The sequence below is a fragment of the Hyperoodon ampullatus genome, assembly GCF_949752795.1.
Source record: "Hyperoodon ampullatus genome assembly, chromosome: 1".
NCBI lineage: Eukaryota > Metazoa > Chordata > Mammalia > Artiodactyla > Ziphiidae > Hyperoodon > Hyperoodon ampullatus.
In genome coordinates, this window is record NC_136914.1 from 21,120,157 (window position 1) to 21,144,762 (window position 24,606).

At 39.3% G+C, this 24,606-nt stretch overlaps 2 protein-coding genes across 2 annotated transcripts in view; one reads left to right on the forward strand and one right to left on the reverse strand.

The window, feature by feature from the left end:
• Positions 1–24,606, reverse strand: part of PDLIM5 (PDZ and LIM domain 5) — a 239,259-nt gene that overhangs the window by 22,244 nt on the left and 192,409 nt on the right. The window lies entirely within an intron of this gene.
• Positions 1,588–3,390, forward strand: LOC307050538 (protein Spindly-like; the record flags this gene model as incomplete). Its single annotated transcript, XM_079700631.1, has 1 exon — positions 1,588–3,390. One exon carries the CDS (start codon positions 1,588–1,590, stop codon positions 3,388–3,390), a length of 1,803 nt encoding a protein of 600 aa, XP_079556757.1.

Here is a 24,606-nt window from a genome sequence, read left to right on the forward strand (position 1 = left end):
TTGTTGCTGTGTTGCTGGTACATTGGCCCTCACACAAAGCGACACAAGCCTTGTTAATTTTTACCAAGCCCTGAACATTTCCAAGGAACAGTTATTTCCCTTATGAATAAGGTGCTGTTTCATTTCTTCAGATTGAATTTCTCACTACTCTAGCACAGGAGTGGGCAACTTTTGAGCTGTCAAGTGCCCACTCCCTGGCCTCTGCTCCCTTGGCTTATTGGGGAGAGGGAGGTGTAAGAAGGTGAAATTTTGGAAAAGGGGAAGCACCACAAAATGAGCCCAGCTTCGTTTATAATTCTGTATAAAACTGCACTACCACACAGACAAAAACAGTCTTCCATGGGGAGTACAGAGACCAAAATATTTCAAATTTATTGAACCTGCCATAAAAATAAATTTTACGCAGAAAAAAATATACATCTCTTTAGAGACAGCAGTTTAAAGATCTCAATCTACTTATCTGTAATAAAACCAGATTTTTCTTTTAAGTTCTAATAGAGGTATTAAGTGGGAGCATTGAATTAGCCCTATTTCATAATCTAGGAACCTAAGTCACAAAAATTGAAGTGACTTATTCAGACTGAATAATGAGTAAGTCAGTAAAGTGTCACAATGAGAACATGAAGGGGAGGTTAGTTCTTGACTCAGGTTTTCCTTTTTAACCTTAATCTTGAACATCTTCCATTAAATTAGGCTTCTTTCGTGGCTGATCTCTATCCCAATGGGACCATGTTTAAAAGTTAATTTTGGGGGGCTTCCCTGGTGGAGCAGTGGTTGCGAGTCTGCCTGCCAATGCAGGGGACACGGATTCGTGCCCCGGTCCAGGAAGATCCCACATGCCACAGAGTGGCTGGGCCCGTGAGCCATGGCCGCTGAGCCTGTGCGTCCGGAGCCTGTGCTCCACAACGGGAGAGGCCACAACAGTGAGAAGCCCGAGTATTGCAAAAAAAAAAAGAAAAAAAGTTAATTTTTTTCTTTTGTATTAAATATATTTCAGCATCATAAAACTCATCGAGAAATTTAAAGCCAGTAGCTACTTTCTAAACTAACAGTGTTAGTGAGATATCTTTTATTAACTTTAGAATGATTATTTATGAGTCTTAAAGGTTTGGAATGACATACATTCATACTTATTCTAAGCTTTTGTTTTTAGCACTATGATAGTGACACCTAAGATTACAAAGATTATCATTAACTAAGTTAATATAAATTAGTGGGAACCCTAGCAGCACACTAGAATACTTTCTCAGTATATAATATGTAAAGTTGTCAAATTAATCAAGTAAAATTTAACCAACGCACAATATGTTGAGTTGCTAGTTTTTAAAATATTTGTCATAGTGATATATCTGAGAATTCTAAGGGGCAATACTTTTAAAAAAAGCAGACAGACAGGGAGGAAAGTCTCGCGAGACACGTGAGTTCTCGCGGGAACTACATTCAAAAAGCCCTGGCGCTTAACCGAGAGCTTGCTGAGTGAATGGACCAGTGTCTCTGCGGTGCAGTGGAGTTAATGCCGAGAAGCTGAGTGCGGCGAGCTGCAGCAGCAGGGGAAGGGGTGAGGAGAGAGTAGACAGGAAAAAAATCATGGAGGCAGATATAATAGCAGATCTTCGATGCAAGCTCAAAGAAGTTGAAGAAGAGCGACTAAAAGCTGCACAGTATGGTTTACAACTAGTGGAGAGCCAGAACGAATTGCAGAATCAATTGGATAAATGTCGTAATGAAATGATGACCATGACTGAGAATTATGAACAAGAAAAATATACTCTTCAGAGAGAAGTTGAGCTCAAGAGTCGAATGTTAGAAAGTTTGAGCTCTGAACGTGAAGCTATTCAACAACAACAAAAAATGCACCTGGAGAAATTAGAACAGCTGAGCAGAAGCCATGGGCAGGAAGTGAATGAACTAAAAAATAAGTTAGAAAAACTGAAAGCCGAATTAGATGAAGCTAGGCTTAGTGAAAAGCAGCTGAAGCACAAAGTGGATCATCAGAAGGAACTCCTTTCTTGCAAATCAGAGGAAATGCGAATAATGTCTGAACGTGTACACGAAAGTATCTCTTCAGAGACGCTGGCTCTTCAAATTGAGCTCACTGAAATGCAAAGTATGAAGACCACCCTCAAAGAAGAAGTGAACGAACTACAGTGCAGACAAGAACAACTAGAACTTGTTAATACGAATTTAATGCGCCAGGTAGACCGGCTTGAAGAAGAAAAAGAAGAGCGAGAGAAAGAAGCAGTTTCTTACTATAATGCCTTAGAGAAAGCTCGTGTAGCAAATCTTCAGGTGCAGCTAGACCAGGCACTCCAGCAAGCCTTGGACCCTAACAGTAAAGGCAGCTCTTTGTTTGCAGAGGTGGAAGATCGAAGGGGAGCCATGGAACGTCAGCTTATCAGCATCAAAGTCAAGTATCAGTCACTCAAGAAGCAAAATGCATTGAATAGAGAACAGATGCAAAGAATGAAGTTACGAATCGCCACACTGCTACAAACGAAAGGGTCTCAAGCTGAATCTGAACAGCAGGAACGGTTACTTGCCATGCTGGAGCAGAAGAATGGTGAAATTAAACATCTCTTAGGTGAAATTAGGAATCTGGAGAAATTTAAGAGTTTATATGAAAGTATGGAATCTAAGCCTTCAGCCAACTCTGTTGCTCTGGAAGATGACACCTATTACACAGATTTACTTCAAATAAAGCTTGAAAACTTAAACAAAGAAAATGAAAGCACTAAAGGTGAATTGTCCATCCAGCGAATGAAAGCATTATTTGAGAGCCAGCGCGCTCTGGATTTTGAGCGAAAACTTTTTTTGAATGAAAGGTGCCTCCAGCTTTCCCAAAGTGAAAATATGAAACTGAGAGCTAAACTAGATGAGTTAAAACTGAAGTATGAACCTGAAGAGAAAATTGAAGTGCCTGTACTCAAAAAGAGGCGTGAGGTACTTCCTGTGGATATAACCACCCCTAACGATGTATGTACCACCAGTGCTGTTGAGAAAGAAGTTTATAGATTACTACCTCAGAAAGAGGAGGTACAGTCCTGTCCCAACAATTTAGAAGATAACTTGCAGTTGGAAAAGACAGTTTCTGTAAGCACATCAGGAGTCATTCTGTCTCCTTACAAAAATCTGTCCGTGGGTATTCAGCCAAGGAAGGAAAAGAAATGTGTGAAACTTATAGGAGCTCCAGCTGAGTTGGAAGCCTTAAGTGAAAGAAGTGGAAACACCCCTAACTCTCCCAGGTTAGCTGCTGAATCAAGGCTTCAAACAGAAGTTAAAGAAGGGAAAGAAACTGCAAGCAAACTGGAAAAGGCAACCTGTAAGAAATCACACCCTATTGTATACGTGTCCTCCAAATCAACTCCAGAGACCCAGTGCCCTCAGCAGTAAAGACTTTATAAGAGTAAGGTACCACTTGCCCAAAAGATTGCTCTGGAGGTTAGTTAAGATCGTCTTTATCTGAAGTATACACCATCTTGTAGGTTATTTCCTTCAACTCATTGTGCCAGGAACTGGCATTTTCATGCTCCTTTGACCAAACATTCAAAATGTTGTGATTCTAACCAGGAGAGTTCCCTAAGTGATGAACTATGAATCACAGTGAATAAACCATTAGCCGAAGGAAAGTGTTATTACAAATTTATTGGTTACATTGTATATAGATTTTTAAAGTACCTTCAGAGCCATATATATTTGAAAAAAGAACACATTAACTATTATATTTTCCTACGTACATTTTTATGAACATAGTTTTTCACTGTGTTGTGAAAATAGAAAACTTGGTTTAAAAATATATATTATATTGTAACTAGATTTTGTCAGTGTGTAAAGCACATATGTTCATCTTTGTATTCATATACATGATTTAAATTTTATGTCTCAGTTACATGAAGAAATACTTTTGAAATTTAAAATAAAACTGCTATAATTAACTGACTTATTAACCATGAAACTTAATTTACTACAAAGAAATAAGGTCATTTCTTTTGGACTATAGACTACAAATTGGTGATAAAGAATTTTAAAAAATTGAACCACGTAATATTCATTAATTTAGTAGAACACGTACCTCCTGTTATTGGGGAAATTTTTGTGGTATATCACTTGGAAAGATAAAGTGAAAACTCTTTACTCTAGAAAGACCTTAATTGCATTTTTCCCCAAGCAGATGATTCAAGTTTGCAGCATTTAGCAAATTAGTTAACACAAGTTTTAAGCAATCTTATCCTGAGGTTTAATTTTCTTTTCTAACCATTTTAAGGCCCCAACTACGTGATTTTCAAGTTTATCCAAGTAACTTCTCAGTAATGGGCCACATAAATATATTACTGGGTATTTTTAGAGTATTATGTTATAAAAGTCTATGTAACATATAAGGAATTAGAAATTATCTAATTATTTACTATGTGCTTCAAATATAGCTGAGCTCACTAAAAGGCTCTTGTTTATATACATAAAGTTTCCAGAGAGAAAACAAAGATTAAGACCATTAGAATTCCAGGTAGTACAATGTGTGAATTCTCTGAAAACAGATGTTTTCCAACTATGTTAAGAATAAGGTGGGTTAGGGACTGCCCTGGCGGTCCAGTGGTTAAGACTCCACGCTTCCACTGCAGGGAGCATGGGTTCACTTCCTGGTCAGGGAACTAAGATCCCCGTATGCCGCAAAATAAATAAATAAATAGATAGATAAATAGATAAATAAATAAATAAATAGGTGTTAAGAATAAGGTGGGTTATATGATATTTTTTCAAAAACAGCTGTTAACTCTAAACCAATATTGTTAAAAAAAAAGTAGTGAAGATTATAATGTATATGTTAAATATCTGGCCAGGCTGTACCTGAACAGGCATGAAATTCATCAGTTAACTTTCTGGTTCAAGTCAAATTATTCAACTACCAGTAAAATATTCTTATTACTGGCATATATTAGGTGAAAAAACACTACGTTACGTCAAACCTTACTTGGAAACTTAACATAAGTCAAATGGGCTGGGGGATGATATCCCCCTAAACAAACAGATGTCGCTAGCGTCTTCCAAGGTAGGTTACTCTTACTAGATGTAGTGCTTTTGAATTGCTGAAAATATCATTCAGTAGGAGAGCAAGTTGGTGTTGAAAGATGAACTGCCCACGACAATATGAGAAATATATAACCTGATGACTTCTTACAACGTCCAGAGTACGTCCCAGTTCAAGCCATCATTATCTCTTGCTCGGATAACTTACTGCAGTGACTGCCTAAAGATCCTGCTCTATTTTTCCAACGACATAGAGGCCAGGAAAAACTAAATCAGATCATGCTGTTCCTCTGCTAAAAACCCTCCAATAACTCCCTTCTAACTCAGAACTAAAACCAGAGGTCCTATAGAATCTGACTCCTGCAACCTCTCTGGCCTGATCTGCCACTTTTCCTTTGCTCACGAGCTACAGGGCACACTGTCTTCCTTACTATTTCTCTAAATGGCCAGTATGCTTCTAATTCAGGGCCTTTGTAGTTTCTAGTCCCTCTGCCTGGAAATCTTTTCCCCAGCTGCTTGCATGGCTTGCTCCCTCACTTCCTTCCTGTTGTCTGCTCAGAGGCCATCTTACCAATGTGGCTTTCTCTCATCACCCTACATAAAACAGCAACCCTCTCCCTCCAAACCAGCATTCTCTATACTCCGTAACTGGTTTATCATCCCCATCTAACATATTTTATATTCTTCTTATTGCTTTTGATCTCTCTCTCCACACCTTGAGGCCAGGGACACTGTCTATTTTGTTCATTGCTGTATCTCTAGCACCTAGTACAGTCCCCGGCATATTGCTTAACAAATCTTTGTTTAGACAATGAATGACTCTGGCACCAAAGTTATTGTCTTCCCACTGAAAGGAACCAGACTCCTTAGAGAAACTGCTGATTCTAGGATTGGGACAAACAATGAACATGGAAAGTCCAGAATATCTTGTCAAATTAGAAAGCAAGAACGCTATCAAAGAACTAGAGTTGTATCAAATGGACTTAAAGAAGCAGATGAGACAGCCTGAGCATTAATAATAACTACAAAGGATCGAAATACTTCAAATAAGTTAACATGAACTCACAATAATCCTGGAATTTTAAAAAAACATATTGATCATCTTTAGAGGATGCTACGGAAACAATTCATTATTTTAAAAACCCATAAAATTTAATAAAGAGGAAAAAAATCAAGCTTTACAATGTATCACCTGATAACCAATCATGTTTCGACTATATTCGCTCACTCCCCTGCCGTCTCTGAACTATCCTGAAGCAAATTCAAGATTTATCGTTTAATCCATAATATTTCAACATCATTTCTAGGAGTACTCTTTTAAAAAATCTACCCATAATACCATTATCACACCTAAAATAAAACAAAAATCTCCTTATCATCATCAAATAACCAATTTTCCAGTTTATTTCTGATTAACCTCTGTATTAGTTTTCTCTCACTGCTGTAACAAATTACTAAAACCGCATTGACTTAAAAACAGCACAAGTGTATTACCTGATATTTGGCCCTGATATTACCGGGCCAAAGTCAAGGCGTTGGCCGGGCTGAGTTTCTTCCTGAAAGCTCTAGGGAAAATCCATTTCCTTGCTTTTTTCCAGCTTCTAGAGCTGCCCAAATTCCATGGTTCATCCACCATCTCAAAGCCAGCAGGTTGAGTCCTTCTCACACTACAGCACTCTAACCCTCTTTTTGCTTCCCTCTTCCACTTTTTTTTTTTTTTTTTTTTTTGTGGTACGCGGGCCTCTCACTGTTGTGGCCTCTCCCGTTGCGGAGCACAGGCTCCGGATGCACAGGCTCAGCAGCCATGGCTCACGGGCCCAGCCGCTCCGCGGCATATGGGATCCTCCCAGACCGGGGCACGAACCCGTATCCCCTGCATCGGCAGGCGGACTCTCAACCACTGCGCCACCAGGGAGGCCCCCTCTTCCACTTTTAAAGGCCCTCGTGATTACAATGGGCCCACCAGGATAATATCCCTATTTTAAGGTCAGGTGATAAACAATCGTAATTCCATCTGCATCCCTAATTCCCCTTTGACATGCAATATAACATATTCACAGGTTCTGGATATTAGGACATGGACATCTTTGGGGGGGCATTATTCGGCTTACCACACATACCCCAACACAATATTAATCAGGATCCAAATAAGGAAGGTCCATATACTACATTTGGTGTATGTCTCCTAAATCTTTTAGTCTGTAATCCTTTCCATCTCCCCACTCCTTGCAATATACATGTAGAAGAAACTAAGTCTCTAGTTACATGTTTATGTGTGTATTTGAACTTTTTTTATAGTAAAAAGTTAAAGAAAAATTTTATACATATTAAACTGAATTGTTTCATCTTTACAACAACAATATAAAGTAATATTATTACTATTTGATGGGTCAGGAATACAAAGCTCAGAAAGGATAAGTGATTTGCCCAAAGACATGTACAGCAATAAAATGAAGCAAATATTTTTTGAATAACTACTATATACCAAATAATGCGCTAGGCTTAACTGCTGCAAATAAGACAGGATTTCTGCCCTCATGGAGTTTAAAGAAGGTTACAGACCAGTAAATAGTCAATTATGTTATAGTGGGGTTAGTGCTAGAATGATGGAAAGATAATCAGTTTAATTACAGATATCCATTCAGTCAAGTGTATACTTGCAGCCTATGGTGTGGCAGGTACTATGTCATACGCAGGTACCCAGTAGAGTAGGTGTACATGTTTTGCCCTTTCCCTCATAGAGCTCAAGCCTTTTTTTTTTTTTTTTTGAGTTGGAGGTGCTCGTGGTTCATCTAAGTATAGACAGTCTACTGAATATATGAACTCAGGAAAAAGATCTGAGCTAGAAGAATGATTCTTATCAGCATATTGATGACAACTGAGGCTGTGGGAATAAATGAAATTGTTCAGGGAAAGAGTGGCATGAAACAGAAAAGCTCCTAAGGTACAAGACAAACGACAGAAATACTTTGGGAACAGAGAGAGAGGTAGGAGAAAAACCAGGAGTGCATCATGGAAGCCAAAGAAGCAGAGTAGAGAACATGGGATCCAAAACCAATTCTATCTGACTCCAAAGCCTATGTCCCTAAGCATTCGTTCACCAAATATTTATTATGTTCTTACTGTGTGCCAAGCTCTTTGCCAGGCACTACCTTGACCCAAGAAAATATGAAGGCAGATCTTCTTGACTGTGATCTAAACGTGGAAGTACTAACTTCTAGACCAGTTTAGAAGGAGGGGATAATGATAATGATGATTATCTTCTGCTATTTTAATTTTCTTAATAAGGCTGCTACAGTAAACTTAGGAATACTGTACGAAAGCATTATTTTTTATTTGCCCTGGTATGCCTAACATCTTTTTTTTAAATTAATTTATTTACTCATTTATTTAGTTTTTGGCTGCATTGGGTCTTCGCTTGCGCATGGATTTTCTCTAGTTGCTGAGAGCGGGGGCTACTCTTTGTTGTGGTGCGCGGGCTTCTCATTGCGGTGGCTTCTCTTGTTGCAGAGCACGGGCTCTAGGCATGTGGGCTTCAGTAGTTGTGGCATGCCGGCTCTAGAGCGCAGGCTCAGTAGTTGTGGCACACGGGCTTAGTTGCTCCGTGGCATGTGGGATCTTCCTGGACCAGGACTTGAACCTGTGTCCCCTGCATTGGCAGGCGGATTCTTAACCACTGCGCCACCAGGGAAGCCCATGCCTAACATCTTAGATTATCACTTTTAAGTCCTTCATGTACCTGTAAAAGATAAGTTTATGGGCTTCCCTGGTGGCGCAGTGGTTGAGAGTCCGCCTGCCGATGCAGGGGACATGGGTTCGTGCCCCGGTCCGGGAAGATCCCACATGCCACGGAGCGGCTGGGCCCGTGAGCCATGGCTGCTGGGCCTGCATGTCCGGAGCCTGTGCTCCGCAACGGGAGAGGCCACAACAGTGAGAGGCCCGCATACCGCAAAAAAAAAAAAAAAAAAGATAAGTTTATTACAGAGATCTAACTTTCTTTTCCTCGACCTGGCTGCCCATCCTTTTCAGCCATTATAATTAATGGCTTCAAAGTTCTTAAAATATAACATATGGCTATAAAGCTAATTCTTTATGTTTTGAGAAACATTTCAGAGAATTTATATAAACTGCTTCAGAAAGGGAAATATAATTATAGATCTAATGCTTTTGCTAAAGACAAAGAGGCCTGAAGCATTGAATGTTGAATCCATTTTTGTTATACAAACTATATGGATGTAAATATTTCAACTACTATATTTGAATTAAGAGAAAGCAACAGAGAAAGTTATAACAGTAAATCTATGGATAACCATAAAATATGTTTTAAGAATCCTGTAATATTTCATTCTCATTAAGTCAGAAATAATGCTGAATTTAAGAATCTTAACATTCTCCCTCAAAAGAAAAAGGACAGATGTTTACAGCCTGGACCAAGAAGTCATACGTGAGGTTTTATGGTGTGAAAAACAACTGGCTCTACCACAAGGGATATTCCTGTTATAAACACTGAGGCTAATGGTGTCCTCATATATATAACTGGGCTACATCAAAGTGAACTCTGACACTCTTGGGGAGATACAGCATTATAATTCAACATCTCAGAGAATATGTTCACGAAGGTATGGTAGAAATTTTTACACATACTAAATTGGGTAGCAGTGATGGCAACACACTTGCATATTATCACGGGCAGCAAGCGCGTTCTTCTCTGTCCTGTCCCCAGCCGCCTCAAATAGATGGTGGCCACGAGAAGCGTAGAATCTGTGCGTTTTGTCTGTCAAGCCCCTTATGTTGAAAGCATAAACAACAGTCTACTCTTCATAATCCAGGCATGAAATCATATCCAGTAGAAATAGAAAAGGTTTAATGTTGAGCCAAGATCTAGGATCAGAGGAAAATACATTCTAGAGAGGTTTGTACAACTTTTGTTAAGTGGAATCAAAAATTTTTTTAATTCAGTGATTAAAAGCAAAATTGGACAGATTAAACTATTATCATTTCCCTAAGCAGTGGAGAATGCTGGTATGTACACCATAAAGAATTGGAACAGGTGCGCCCAAGCCTCAAAGTATCGAATATTTCCGCAACTTCAGGAGGTTTGTTTCTTCCATTAGCAACCAGCCTTTCAACTCTTAAGAACGCAGATTAAACTGGATCTCGGGTGTCTTAATTAAAGTGAGTGTGGGGACTTGGATTAGGTTTTCTCTTCTTTTTCAATTTTTTGCTTCACACGTCATTAAAATTAGGGGTACACAGACTTGCCTTTATCACCCTACTAACTAACCTTACATAGAAAACTTTCATTTGGTCAGAGTTACAACTAAAAGAAACCCAGTCTGTGTCTTGTAAATAAAGATAACAGATCTTAAAAAAATCTGTTTTTGTCAACATTCTATTAAAAACCAACAAATTATTTATCACTTACAGAGTTTTCTAAATCATCTCAATACCACTGTTCCAATTTCTAATTTTGTAATGGGAAGACAAGACCATGCTCTAATCATGGGCACTCAATGTGCTTCATGCTAAGAGAGAGGCATGGGGGAGGGAGGGAGGGAGAGAGAGGGAGGGGAGGGGGGAAATAAAGTAAACGAAACAAAATCAGATAAAATAGTTTAAAAACCCCACAAATCTGAGGTGTGATTCATGACCTCAGGCATGCTAAAGGGGATCGCTGGTAAACTCATACCGACTGTGTAAGCTAAGAATTTATTTAAAATATTAAAGTTGTAGAATTTTACTCATATTTGAATGAGAAAACCATAAGGGCATATATTAAAATTATTTATACTCACATTATGTCTAGAGTTCTCACATATTTTATTGCCAAAGTAACATGAAATCCAAATGGGCTTGGCTTTTTACCATTTTCCCACCAAGTTTCACCTATTTATTTAAGTGAGAAAGCAACCTAGTCTTAGAAATAAAGTAGAGAGTGACCTCAGACTTGAGGGCTCATATAAATAGGGTTCTTTTAAGGTAGGCAAAACAACTGAAGCAGAAAGGGAAAGAAAATTTAAGAAGACCTCCCCATGTCAAACAATACCAAACATGTCTCTAAATGATGAATACAAGTTACTGGAAAATGTAAAACCTCTGATATGCCTTACGTTTCTATTACTACTATTAATTCTCTAAGGTATCTTTCTCAATTAAAGTCATTAGATCTCTAAAATAAACAAAATTATATTATCATTATCCAAAGTTATGCTTGAATTTCATATCTTTTAAAAGCAGAGAACATTGCTCAGCTGTTTTATGCTGGAGGGAGCAGTATCTCTAGCATAATGACTGACGTTAAGAGACACTTGGGCTCCTCGTTCTTTTAATTTCTAGTTGTGTGAACTTCGAAATTCCATCATTTGGGGACTTAGTTTCCTCATCTGTAAAACAGCAAAAATAATAACTACCTCAAAGTGTGAGAGGGTTAAATAAGGTACTATAAGTGTTTACTTATAGTTCCTTGAATGTGTAAGAAATGCTTCATAAATGTCAATTATTTTATACCCTGACATAAGATCTTAACATGGTTAAAAGAAATAAAGTATCCACTCATTTAAGAGCTACCTAGTGAGCACATTCAATGTTTTAGATCTAGGAACTCTTCTGGTATGAAAGATACACCCCAGAATAAGATACCTGCCCCCGAAGAATTTATCTTCTTATAGGTGATGTTCACAATCAAAGTGAACACAGTGCTTTAGGATTAGTGCCTGTCAAGAGTTCTCATGACCCCCAATAAAGTGTGCATCTACTATGCAGAATTATCAAGCATAGTTTTACTTATTCCTGTGGTTTAAACCTAGGGTTGGTAATTCTTTTTCTGTAAATGGCTAGAGAGTAAATATATTAGGTTTTGTGGGCCATATGGTTTATGTTGCAACTACTCAACTCTGCCACCGGAGCACCAAAGGAGCCACAGACAACATGTAAATGAATAAGCATGCCTGTGCTCTAATAAAACTTTATTTACAAAGACAGGTGGCAGGCCAGATGTGGCCAATGGCCATAGTTTGCCACTGCCTGGTTTAAATCATATGCATTAATAATAAGAAGTAATAATTCTTTCTTTAAAAATTTTATCAAAGTAGAGTTGATTTACAATGTTGTGTTAATTTCTGCTGTATAGCAAAGTGTCTCAGTTATGCATATATATTCTTTTTCATATTATTTTCCATTATGGTTTATTACAAGGTAATGAATATAGTTCCTTGTGCTATACAGTAGGACCTTGCTGTTTATCCATCCTATATGTATAGTTTGCATCTGCTAATCCCAAACTCCCAGTCCTTTCCTCCCCCCACACCCCCTCCCCCTTGGCAACCACAAGCCTGTTCTCTATGTCTGTGAGACTATTTCTGTTCCATAGGTATGTTCATTTGTGTCATATTTTAGATTCCACATATAAGTGATATCATATGGCATTTGTCTTTCTCTTTTCTGACTTAAGGAAGTAATAATTCTTTATGAAAAGCATATGTGAATAAATCCAGGTATCTTCCCTTACAAAAGATTTAATATTTTAATCTCAGGATGAGATGGAAATGGGGAGAAAGAAGAGCTTTCAACACAGAGCACTTGCATCAGAGCTGGGAAGGTTCCAACATGGGAAAAAATTCCAATAAGAGGACATTTAAAAGAAAAAAAAAAAAGAGGGCGGTTCATGGCTGCTACTTTTATTTTTTCCTATATCAGAGCCATAATTCTAAACAAAAATATATTTGTTACATAAAGAGATAGAGCATATTTATATGCTTCACACCATGGTTTTGACAATGGACAGCTCCAGTCAAGCCTTTACGGCAAGTGGACTGTTTAGTTTAATGATGTCAAAATGCAGGGGAGCAGATGGCAATAAAACATTATTAGAAGAGATGAAACATACGCAACTGGTAGCAGTTTACTTATTCATATCAAAATTTTAAAATGGAACCAATAAATCTATCCATCTTAGCTAAGCAAATCTAGTTATCTTGATTTATTACTGCAGCCTAAAGCCTACAATGAAATTTGGGATGGTTGTAGAAACAGTAATTTCCTTTCTCACCCCTATCTTCTTTAGACTTCAAATAAAATATAGAATTTATATCCACTTATAACTGAGATGCACATCACTCAGTCTTTGATCTAATCAGATCTCACAAATACATTCGAGTCTTCCTTGAAAAAAACAAAGAATACATCAGATCCCCCCAAAGCTCTGTCCATAGTGAATAAAGACGCTTTTTCTTATTGCTAAAACGTAGCATACACCAGAGGCAGGGTATGATAAAGGTCATATTAACTAGAATCTTAGCTAAATTTTTAAAATGTAGTTGAGATGCAATGAAAATGTTACTTGAAACAGATCTTAGTATTGCTAGTTACCTAGTTTATCCACACTATGCAATCCTTTCTAGACTATCCCAAAGAGAGTTAGTTCTCCCTAAATAATTCACTGATTTTATCCTGTAATACAGAAAATTGCACTATTTAGTCAAAATAACTGGGTTCAAATCACTATAGGACTCTGAACAATTCTTTTGACATTTCTCAGACTCCGCCACCTCATTGGGAAAATGATGTCCATTTAAAATTTTAATGACACTCTCTTACTGAACACTCTGAATAAAAAGATACTTTTAAAAGCTGAAAGTATTACAAAAACATATTTTTTTTTACTAGTAATCAATGATACCCACCATTTTACTGTTAAAAGAGGATATCTGTTCCCTTCGAGTCTACCAACTACAGCCTTGAGTTCCAAATGGCCAAATGATGAGTACTCCACAAAGACAGGATGCAACAGAAACTAAAACTAACTAAATATTCATTTTGAAAGCAAGTTTGTGCCTTTTTCCCTTTTTCATTTGACCAAAATAAATTTACTGTGTTACTAAAAGATCTTCCAATGATCCCAACTTTTCTATTTATAGCTTAATTGCATTGTGCTTCTTCAAAACACAATTCATATTTTAAAAAAGAATCACCAATTTTTACAAGTCTCACTGTCAATTATGAGCCACTGTCTTCACTGCGTATATTAAAATTGCTCCATAAAGAAAAAAGCAATTCACTAATAAAAAGCCTATATACATATTACAGGTATCCCCGGCACTGTTCTAAAATGCTGTAAGAACTGCTAATGAAAACAGAAAAAGGAAAAATTTCAGCACAGCTACACAACACTAACTACTGTGAAAGAAAACATAACAAAGCTTTTTATTTTCAATGGCCCTATGAAATAAGGTCACACTGCTTTCTACAGAAAATGGTGATTAAAGTATTAGCCAAGACTATATAGCTCCATGATTTTCTGAATAAGAAATTACAAGTTATTTATTAAAAACTTATCATAATGTTAACACATTGAAGTATTATTACAAATGCTCTCAAAATCAACATATTTTGAAAGTGGGAAAGAAGGAAAAAGCCTGTAATTAATGAAAAAAAACCCTGAAAGCCTATTTACAGACTTAAAGCTTTCAGAACTACATACAAATAACAACATGAGTATTTAATTTTTTTTTTTTTTTTTTTTTTTTTTTTTTTTTGCAGTACGCAGGCCTCTCACTGTTGTGGCCTCTCGTTGTGGAACACAGGCTCCGGACGCGGAGGCTCAGCGGCCGTGGCTCACGGGCCTAGCCGCTCCGTGGCATGTGGGATCTTCCCAGGCCGGGGCACGAACCCATGTCTCCTGCGTCGGCAGGCGGACTCTCAACCACTGCGTCACCAGGGAACCCCCATCATAATCTTTAAAACACATTAACACTATCATGATCTCTTAATCATGCAGATCTGACTGTGTCACTTTCCAACTTAGGAATCTTGTAATGGCTTCCTTTCAGCATCAATCCACACTCTTTTACTTTCAAAGCCCCTTCTGACCAGCCCCACTAACCCATCTAGCTTTCTTTCCAGCCACTATACCATCCTGGATATACTGAACTACTTGCCCTTCCACCAAGAAGGCAAGTTCTCTGACAGCTTTTGCATATGTTGTTCTCTCTCCGTCTTGGCCTCTTCCTAAAAATATTCAAGGAACACTGACTTCATACAATTTTACTTTAGGCACAAACATGAACACTGTGCTCTTGCATAAAATACGACTCCACTATAAACAAATACTTACTACACCTCAAGACTGTATCACTGGAACATTATTGGCCTCTTTCTCCCCTTTCCATTGATCCAGACCTCCACGCCTTCTGGACCTTGCTTTCAGATTTTACTCTTTGTATTTACCTTGAGGTTTTTTTTTTTTTTTTTTTTTTTTTGCGTTACGCGGGCCTCTCACTGTTGTGGCCTCTCCCATTGCGGAGCACAGGCTCCGGATGCGCAGGCTCAGCGGCCATGGCTCACGGGCCCAGCCGCTCCGTGGCATGTGGGACCTTCCCGGACCAGGGCACGAACCCGTGTCCCCTGCATCGGCAGGCGGACTCTCAACCACTGCGCCACCAGGGAAGCCCGAGGTTTTTTTTAAAAATTGATTTCTGTTACCGGCGTTTTGCATCCAAGTTAATTTGTCCATAGTGACAAGGTGGGTGAATATCCCTAATATTTCCTCTGCATTCCACTGCTTGGTTCCTTATATGCCATTAAGTTTCCAAATTTTTTGAGAAAAAAATTCCTGTGATACAGCTTCAGATCTATTACTAATTTTTTTTAATTACTGGAAAATAAAAATAAGAGTACTAGTTACAGTATTGCTAATGTTCACAACTTTTAAGGTTTCTGGGAGTTTAATGTGTCAAGGACAGTGCAGTCCCCTTCTCCTTTACCAATGTGTATAGTTCTTAATGGCAGCCATTGGCAGATAGCACGTCCACCTTTGTTCAAGGACTGGTGTGGGAATTTCAAGTCTGATAGGAGGAAAGAACAAAGCCTGGAGAATTCCTCAAATCATGTGAAGATGTCCAAAATAAGACAGACTAACCTATCCACCCAGTCACTCACTGACATTTACTGAGGGCCTATAAATGGTGCCAGCTATTGGGTAAGTGCCATAAAACAAAGATTAGTAAGACTTGGTCCCCGTCCTTAAGGGGATCTAAAAACAGTGGTAAAATACACATATGTAAATGACCAGAATGAACATGATGAATGTTATAACAAAGCAATCATCAAAATTTTGTAGGAACACAGAGGAAGAGTAGGCAACTATTTAGAAGGCTCAAGAAAGGTTCACAAAGGATGTGACACCTGGTCTTAAAGAGTGAAGAGGAAATTTCAGGGGTGGAAGGTGGGAAAGCATTTCAAATAAAAGGAGCCTCTTGTACAAAGCTCAGAGGTGTGTGCCTGAGGAATGGTATGAACTCATGAGCTTGAGTGTGGCTGGGCTGGAGGGACCATAAGGAACAACATTACAACGTGTGGCTGGAGGAGAGGCTGGCACGAGGACGTGAGAGGATGGTAAGCCCTGTTAAGAAGCCAAACATTTAATATGTGGGCGGCAGAGCGCCCAAAACATTTTCAAGCAGGGAAGTCACATGAGGAGAACTATTCTATTGGATGGTAACAGTGCAAGTTATTAATACTATCATTAAAAGGAATAAAGGGCTAGAAACTTAACCTTTCTTGAGCACCCTCTATGGACCAAGCACTTCAATATATTTATATCATTTGAGCTTCCCAACAATGCTCTAGTGGGCTTTCTGGACACTTATTTTAATAGATCAAGAAATCGAAGGCTCAGAATCCTCCATCTGGGGAACATTTCTGGTTTTCTATTTCTATTCTTTAGGCCCCTCCAGTCAACAAACTGTGACGAACAATAGGCCTGGAGGAGCTTCAAGATGGCAGAAGAGTAAGACGCGGAGATCACCTTCCTCTCCACAAATACATCAGAAATACATCTACACGTGGAACAACTCCTACAGAACACCTACTGAACGCTGGCAGAAGACCTCAGACCTCCCAAAAGGCAAGAAACTCCCCACGTACCTGGGTAGGGCAAAAGAAAAAAGAATAAACAGAGACAAAAGGATAGGGACAGGACCTGCACCAGTGGGAGGGAGCTGTGAAGGAGGAAAGGTTTCCACACACTAGGAGCCCCTTCGAGGGCGGAAACTGCGGGTGGCGGAGGGGGTAAGCTTCGGAGCCGCAGAGGAGAGCGCAGCCACAGGGGTGCGGAGGGCAAAGCGGAGAGATTCCCGCACAGAGGATCGGTGCCGACCAGCACTCACCAGCCCGAGAGGCTTGTCTGCTCACCCGCCGGGGCAGGCAGGGGCTAGGAGCTGAGGCTCGGGCTTCGGTCGGAGCGCAGGGAGAGGACTGGGGTTGGCGGCGTGAACACAGCCTGAAGGGGGTCAGTGCACCACGGCTAGCTGGGAGGGAGTCCGGGAAAAAGTCTGGACCTGCTGAAGAGGCAAGAGACTTTTTCTTCCCTCTTTGTTTCCTGGCGCACGAGGAGAGGGGATTCAGAGCGCCGCTTAAAGGAGCTCCAGAGACGGGCGCGAGCCGCGGCTATCAGCGCGGACCACAGAGACAGGCATGAGACGCTAAGGCTGCTGCTGCCGCCACCAAGAAGCCTGTGTGCGAGCACAGGTCACTATCCACACCTCCCTTCCGGGGAGCCTCTGCAGCCCGCCACTGCCAGGGTCCCGGGATCCAGGGACAACTTCCCCGGGAGAGCGCACGGCGCGCCTCAGGCTGGTGCAACGTCATGCCGGCCTCTGCCGCCGCAGGCTCGCCCCGCCCTCCGTGCCCCTCCCTCCCCCCAGCCTGAGTGAACCAGAGCCCCCGAATCAGCTGCTCCTTTAACCCCGTCCTGTCTGAGCGAAGAACAGACGCCCTCAGGCAACCTACACGTAGTGGGTCCAAATCCAAAGCTGAACCCCAGGAGCTGTGCGAACAAAGAAGAGAAAGGGAAATCTCTCCCAGCAGCCTCAGAAGCAGCGGATTAAATCTCCACAATCAACGTGATGTACCCTGCATCTGCGGAATGCCTGAATAGACAACAAATCATCCCAAATTGAGGAGGTGGACTTTGGGAGCAATGATATATATATATTTTTTTCCCTTTTTCTCTTTTTGTGAGTTTGTATGTTTCTGTGTGTGATTTTATCTGTATAGCTTTGCTTTTACCATTTGTCCTAGAGTTGTTTTTTTTGTTTGTTTCTTGATTTTTTTTTTTTTTAGTATAGTTTTTAGCATTTGTTATCATTGGTGGATTTGATTTTTGGTTTGGTTGCTCTGTTCTTTCTTTCTTTATTTTTTTAGTGACTTCAAAAAATTTTTTTTACTTTTAATAATTATTTTTTATTTTAATAACTTTATTTTATTTACTTTTTCTTTCTTTCTTTCTTTCTTTTTCTTTCTCCCTTTTATTCTGAGCTGTGTGGATGACAGGGTCTTGGTGCTCTAGCTGGGCGTCATGGCTGTGCCTCTGAGGTGGGAGAGCCAAGTTCAGGACATTGGTCCACCAGAGACCTCCCAGCTCCACGTAATATCAAATGGCGAAAATCACCCAGAGATCTCCATCTCAATGCCAAGACCCAGCTCCACTCAACAACCAACAAGTTACAGTGCTGGATACCCTATGCCAAACAACTAGAAAGACAGGAACAAAACCCCACCCATTAGCAGAGAGGATGCTTAAAATCATAAGGTCACAGACACCCCAAAACATACCACCAGACGTGGACCTACCCACCAGAAAGACAAGATCCACCACATCCACCAGAACACAGGCACTAGTCCCCTCCACCAGGAAGCCTACACAACCCACTGAACCAACCTTAGCCACTGGGAGCAGACACCAAAAACAATGGGAACTATGAACCTGCAGCCTGGGAAAAGGAGACCCCAAACATGGTAAGTTAAGCAAAATGAGAAGACAGAGAAACACACAACAGATGAAGGAGCAAGGTAAAAACCCACCAGACCAAACAAATGAAGAGGAAATAGGTAGTCTACCTGAAAAAGAATTCAGAGTAAAGATAGTAAAGATGATCCAAAATTTTGGAAATAGAATGGAGAAAATACAAGAGACGTTTAACAAGGACCTAGAGGAACTAAAGAGCAAACAAACAATGACAAACAACACAATAAATGAAATTTAAAAACTCTAGAAAGAATCAATAGCAGAATAACTGAGGCAGAAGAACGGATAAGTGATCTAGAAGATAAAATAGTGGAAAAAACGACTGCAGAGCAAAATAAAGAAAAAAGAATGAAAAGAATTGAGGACAGTCTCAGAGACCTCTGGGACAACATTAAACACACCAACATTCGAATTATAGGGGTCCCAGAAGAAGAAGAGAAAAAGAAAGGGACTGAGAAAATATTTGAAGAGATTATAGTTGAAAACTTCCCTAATATAGAAAAGGAAATAGTCAAGTCCAGGAAGCGCAGAGAGTCCCATACAGGATAAATCCAAGGAGAAACATGCCAAGACACATATTAATCAAACTATTAAAAATTAAATACAAAGAAAAAATATTAAAAGCAGCAAGGGAAAAACAACAAATAACATACAAGGGAATCCCCATAAGGTTAACAACTGATCTTTTAGCAGAAACTCTTCAAGCCAGAAGGGAGCGGCAGGACATATTTGAAGTGATGAAAGGGAAGAAACTACAACCAAGATTACTCTACCCAGCAAGGATCTCATTCAGATTTGAGGGAGAAATTAAAACCTTTACAGACAAGCAAAAGCTAGGAGAATTCAGCACCACCAAACCAGCTTTACAACAAATGCTAAAGGAACTTCTCTAGGTAGGAAACACAAGAGAAGGAAAAGACTTACAATAACAAACGCAAAACAATTAAGAAAATGGTAATAGGAACATACATATCCATAATTACCTTAAATGTAAATGGATTAAATGCTCCAACCAAAAGACACAGACTGGCTGAATAGATACAAAAATAAAACCCATATATATGCTGCCTACAAGAGACCCACTTCAGACCTAGGAACACATACAGACTGAAAGTGAGGGGATGGAAAAAGATATTCCATGCAAATGGAAATCAAAAGAAAGCTGGAGTAGCAATTCTCCTATCAGACAAAACAGACTTTAAAACAAAGACTATTATAAGAGGCAAAGAGTGACACCACATAATGATCAAGGGATCAATCCAAGAAGAAGATATAACAATTGTAAATATTTATACACCCAACATAGGAGCACCTCAATACATAAGGCAAACGCTAACAGCCATAAAAGGGGAAATCGACAGAAACACAATCATAGTAGGGGACTTTAACACCCCACTTTCACCAATGGACAAATCATCCAAAATGAAAATAAATGGAAACACAAGCTTTAAATGATACATTAAACAAGATGGACTTAATTGATATTTATAGGACATTCCATCCAAAAACAACAGAATACACTTTCTTCTCAAGTGATCATGGAACATTCTCCAGGACAGATCTTATCTTGGGTCACAAATCAAGCCTTGGTAAATTTAAGAAAATTGTAATCGTATCAAGTATCTTTTCGGACCACAACGCTATGAGACTAGATATCAATTACAGGAAAAAAATCTGTAAAAAATACAAACACATGGAGGCTAAACAATACACTACTTAATAACCAAGAGATCACTGAGGAAATCAAAAAATACCTAGAAACAAATGACAATGAAAACACAATGACCCAAAACCTATGGGATGCAGCAAAAGCAGTTTTAAGACGGAAGTTTATAGCAATACAATCCTACCTCAAACAACAAGAAACATCTCAAATAAACAACCTAACCTTACACCTAAAGCAATTAGAGAAAGAAGAACAAAATAACCCCAAAGTTAGCAGAAGTAAAGAAGTCATAAAGATCAGATCAGAAATAAATGAAAAAGAAATGAAGGAAACAATAGCAAACATCTATAAAACTAAAAGCTGGTTCTTTGAGAAGATAAACAAAATTGATAAACCATTAGCCAGACTCATCAAGAAAAAAAGGGAGAAGACTCAAATCAATAGAATTAGAAATGAAAAAGGAGAACAACTGACACTGCAGAAATACAAAGGATCATGAGAGATTACTACAAGCAACTCTATGCCAATAAAATGGACAAGCTGGAAGAAATGGACAAAGTTTTAGAAAAGCACAACCTCCGAGACTGATCCAGGAAGAAATATAAAATATAAACAGACCAATCACAAGCACTGAAATTGAAACTGTGATTAAAAATCATCCAACAGGGCTTCCCTGGTGGTGCAGTGGTTGAGGGTCCGCCTGCCGGTGCAGGGGACATGGGTTCATGCCCCAGTCCGGGAAGATCCCAAATGCCGCGGATCGGCTGGGCCTGTGGGCCATGGATGCTGGGCCTGCGCGTCCAGAGCCTGTGCTCCACAGCGGGAGAGGCCACAGCTGTGAGAGGTCCGCGTACCACAAAAAAAAAAAAAAAAAAAATCATCCAACAAACAAAAGCCCAGGACCAGATGGCTTCGCAGGCGAATTCTATCAAACATTTAGAGAAGAGCTAACACCCATCCTTCTCAAACTCTTCCAAAATATAGCAGATGAAGGAACACTCCCAAACTCATTCTACATGGCCACCATCACCCTGATACCAAAACCAGACAAAGATGTCACAAAGAAAGAGAACTACAGGCCGATATCACTGATGAACATAAATGCAACAATCCTCAACAAAATACAAGCAAACAGAATCCAACAGCACATTGAAGTATCATACACCATGATCAACTGGGGTTTATCCCAGGAAGGCAAGGATTCTTCAGTATACACAAATCAATCAATGTGATACACCATATTAACAAATTGAAGGAGAAAAGCCATATGATCAACTCAATAGATGCAGAAAGAGCTCCTGACAAAATTCAACACCCATTTATGATAAAAACCCTGCAGGAATTAGGCACAGAGGGAACTTACCTCAACATAATAAAGGCCATATATGACAAACCCACAGCCAACATTGCCCTCAATGGTGAAAAACTAAAACCATTTCCACTAAGATCAGGAACAAGACAAGGTTGCCCACTCTCATCACTATTATTCAACATTGTTTTGGAAGTTTTAGCCACAGCCATTAGAGAAGAAAAAGAAATAAAAGGAATCCAAATCAGAAAAGAAGAAGTAAAGCTGTCACTGTTTGCAGATGACATGATACCATACATAGAGAATCCTAAAGATGCTACTAGAAAACTACCAGAACTAATCAATAAATTTGGTAAAGTAGCAGGATATAAAATTAATGCACAGAAATCTCTTGCATTCCTATACACTAATGATGAAAAATCTGAAAGTGAAATTAAGGAAACACTCCCATTTACCATTGCAACAAAAAGAAAAAAATACCTAGGAATAAACTTACCTAAGGAGACAAAAGACCTGTATGCAGAAAATTATAAGACACTGATGAAAGAAATTAAAGATGATACAAACAGGGCTTCCCTGGTGGCACAGTGGTTGAGAGTCCGCCTGCCGATGCAGGGGACACGGGTTCGTGCCCCGGTCCAGGAATATCCCACATGCTGCGGAGCGGCTAGGCCCATGAGCCATGGCCGCTGAGCCTGTGCATCCAGAGCCTGTGCTCTGCAACGGGAGAGGCCACAACAGTGAGACGCCCACGTACGGCAAAAAAAAAAAAAAAAAAAAAGATACAAACAGATGGAGAGATATACCATGTTCTTGGATTAGAAGAATCAACATTGTGAAAATGACTATACTACCCAAAGCAATCTACAGATTCAATGCAATCCCTATCAAACTACCACTGGCATTTTCCACAGAAGTAGAACAAGAAATTTCACAATTTGTATGGAAACACAAAAGACCCCGAATAGCAAAAGCAGTCTTGAGGGAAAAAAACAGAGCTGGAGGAATCAGGCTCCCTGACTCCAAACTATACTACAAAGCTACAGTAATCATGACAGTATGATACTGGCACAAAAACAGAAATACAGATCAATGGAACAGGATAGAAAGCCCAGAAATAAACCCATGCACATATGGTCACCTTATCTTTGATAAAGGAGGCAAGAATATACAATGGAGAAAAGACAGCCTCTTCAATAAGTGGTGCTGGGAAAACTGGACAGCTACATGTAAAATAATGACATTAGAACACTCCCTACCACCATACCCAAAAATAAACTGAAAATGGATTAAAGACCTCAATGTAAGGCCAGACACTATCAAGCTCTTAGAGGAAAACATAGGCAGAAAACTCTATGACATAAATCATAGCAAGATCCTTCTTGACCCACCTCCTAGATAAATGGAAGTAAAAAGAAAAATAAACAAATGGGACCTAATGAAACTTAAAAGCTTTTACACAGCAAAGGAAACCATAAACACGATGAAAAGACAACCCTCAGAGTGGGAGAAAATATTTGCAAATGAAGCAACTGACAAAGGATTAATCTCCAAAACATACAAGCAACTCATGCAGCTCAATATCAAAAAAACAAACAACCCAACCCAAAAATGGGCAGAAGACCTAAATAGACATTTCTCCAAAGAAGATATACAGATTGCCAACAAACACATGAAAGAATGCTCGACATCATTAATCATTAGAGAAATGCAAATCAAAACTACAATGAGATATCATCTCACACCAGTCAGAATGGCCATCATCAAAAAATGTACAAACAATAAATGCTGGAGAGGGTGTGGAGAAAAGGGAACCCTCATACACTGTTGGTGGGAATGTAAATTGATACAGCCACTATGGAGAACAGTATGGAGGTTCCTTTAAAAACTAAAAATGGAACTACCATATAACCCAGCACTCCCACTACTGGGCATATACCCTGAGAAAACCATAATTCAAAAAGAGTCTTGTACCACAATGTTCATTGCAGCTCTATTAACAATAGCCAGGACATGGAAGCAACCTAAGTGTCCACTGACAGACGAATGGATAAAGAAGACGTGGCACATATATACAATGGAATATTACTCAGCCATAAAAAGAAATAAAATTGAGTTATTTTTAGTGAGGTGGATGGACCTAGAGTCTGTCATACAGAGTGAAGTAAGTCAGAAAGAGAAAAACAAATACTGCATGCTAACACATGTATAAGGAATGTAAAAAAAAAAAAAAAAAAGGTCATGAAGAACCTAGGAGCAGGATGGGAATAGAGACGCAGACCTAGTACAGAATGGACTTGAGGACTAGGGGAGGTGGAAAGGTACGCTGGGACAAATTGAGAGAGTGTCATGGACATATATACAGTACAAAATGTAAAACAGATAGCTAGTGGGAAGCAGCCACACAGCACAGGGAGATCAGCTCGGTGCTTTGTGACCACCTAGAGAGGTGGGATAGGGAGGGTGGGAGGGAGGGAGACGCAAGAGGGAAGAGATGTGGGGATATATGTATATGTATAGCTGATTCACTTTGTTATAAAGCAGAAACTAACACACCATTGTAAAGCAATTATACTCCAATAAAGATGTTAAAGAAAATAAAAAGTAAAAATAAATAAAAGGTTAAAAAAATAAAAATGAAAATAAAAAACAGTAGGCCTGATCTAGCAAAGCACTGCTTACATTCTAATGAATTGGTCATTCTTATTTAGTTTATATAATTAAACTAAAGTTAGAAAACTGATGTGCATCAAACATATAGTCCTTCATAACTTTAAGACTGGATTTGTGAAAAAACATCTGACT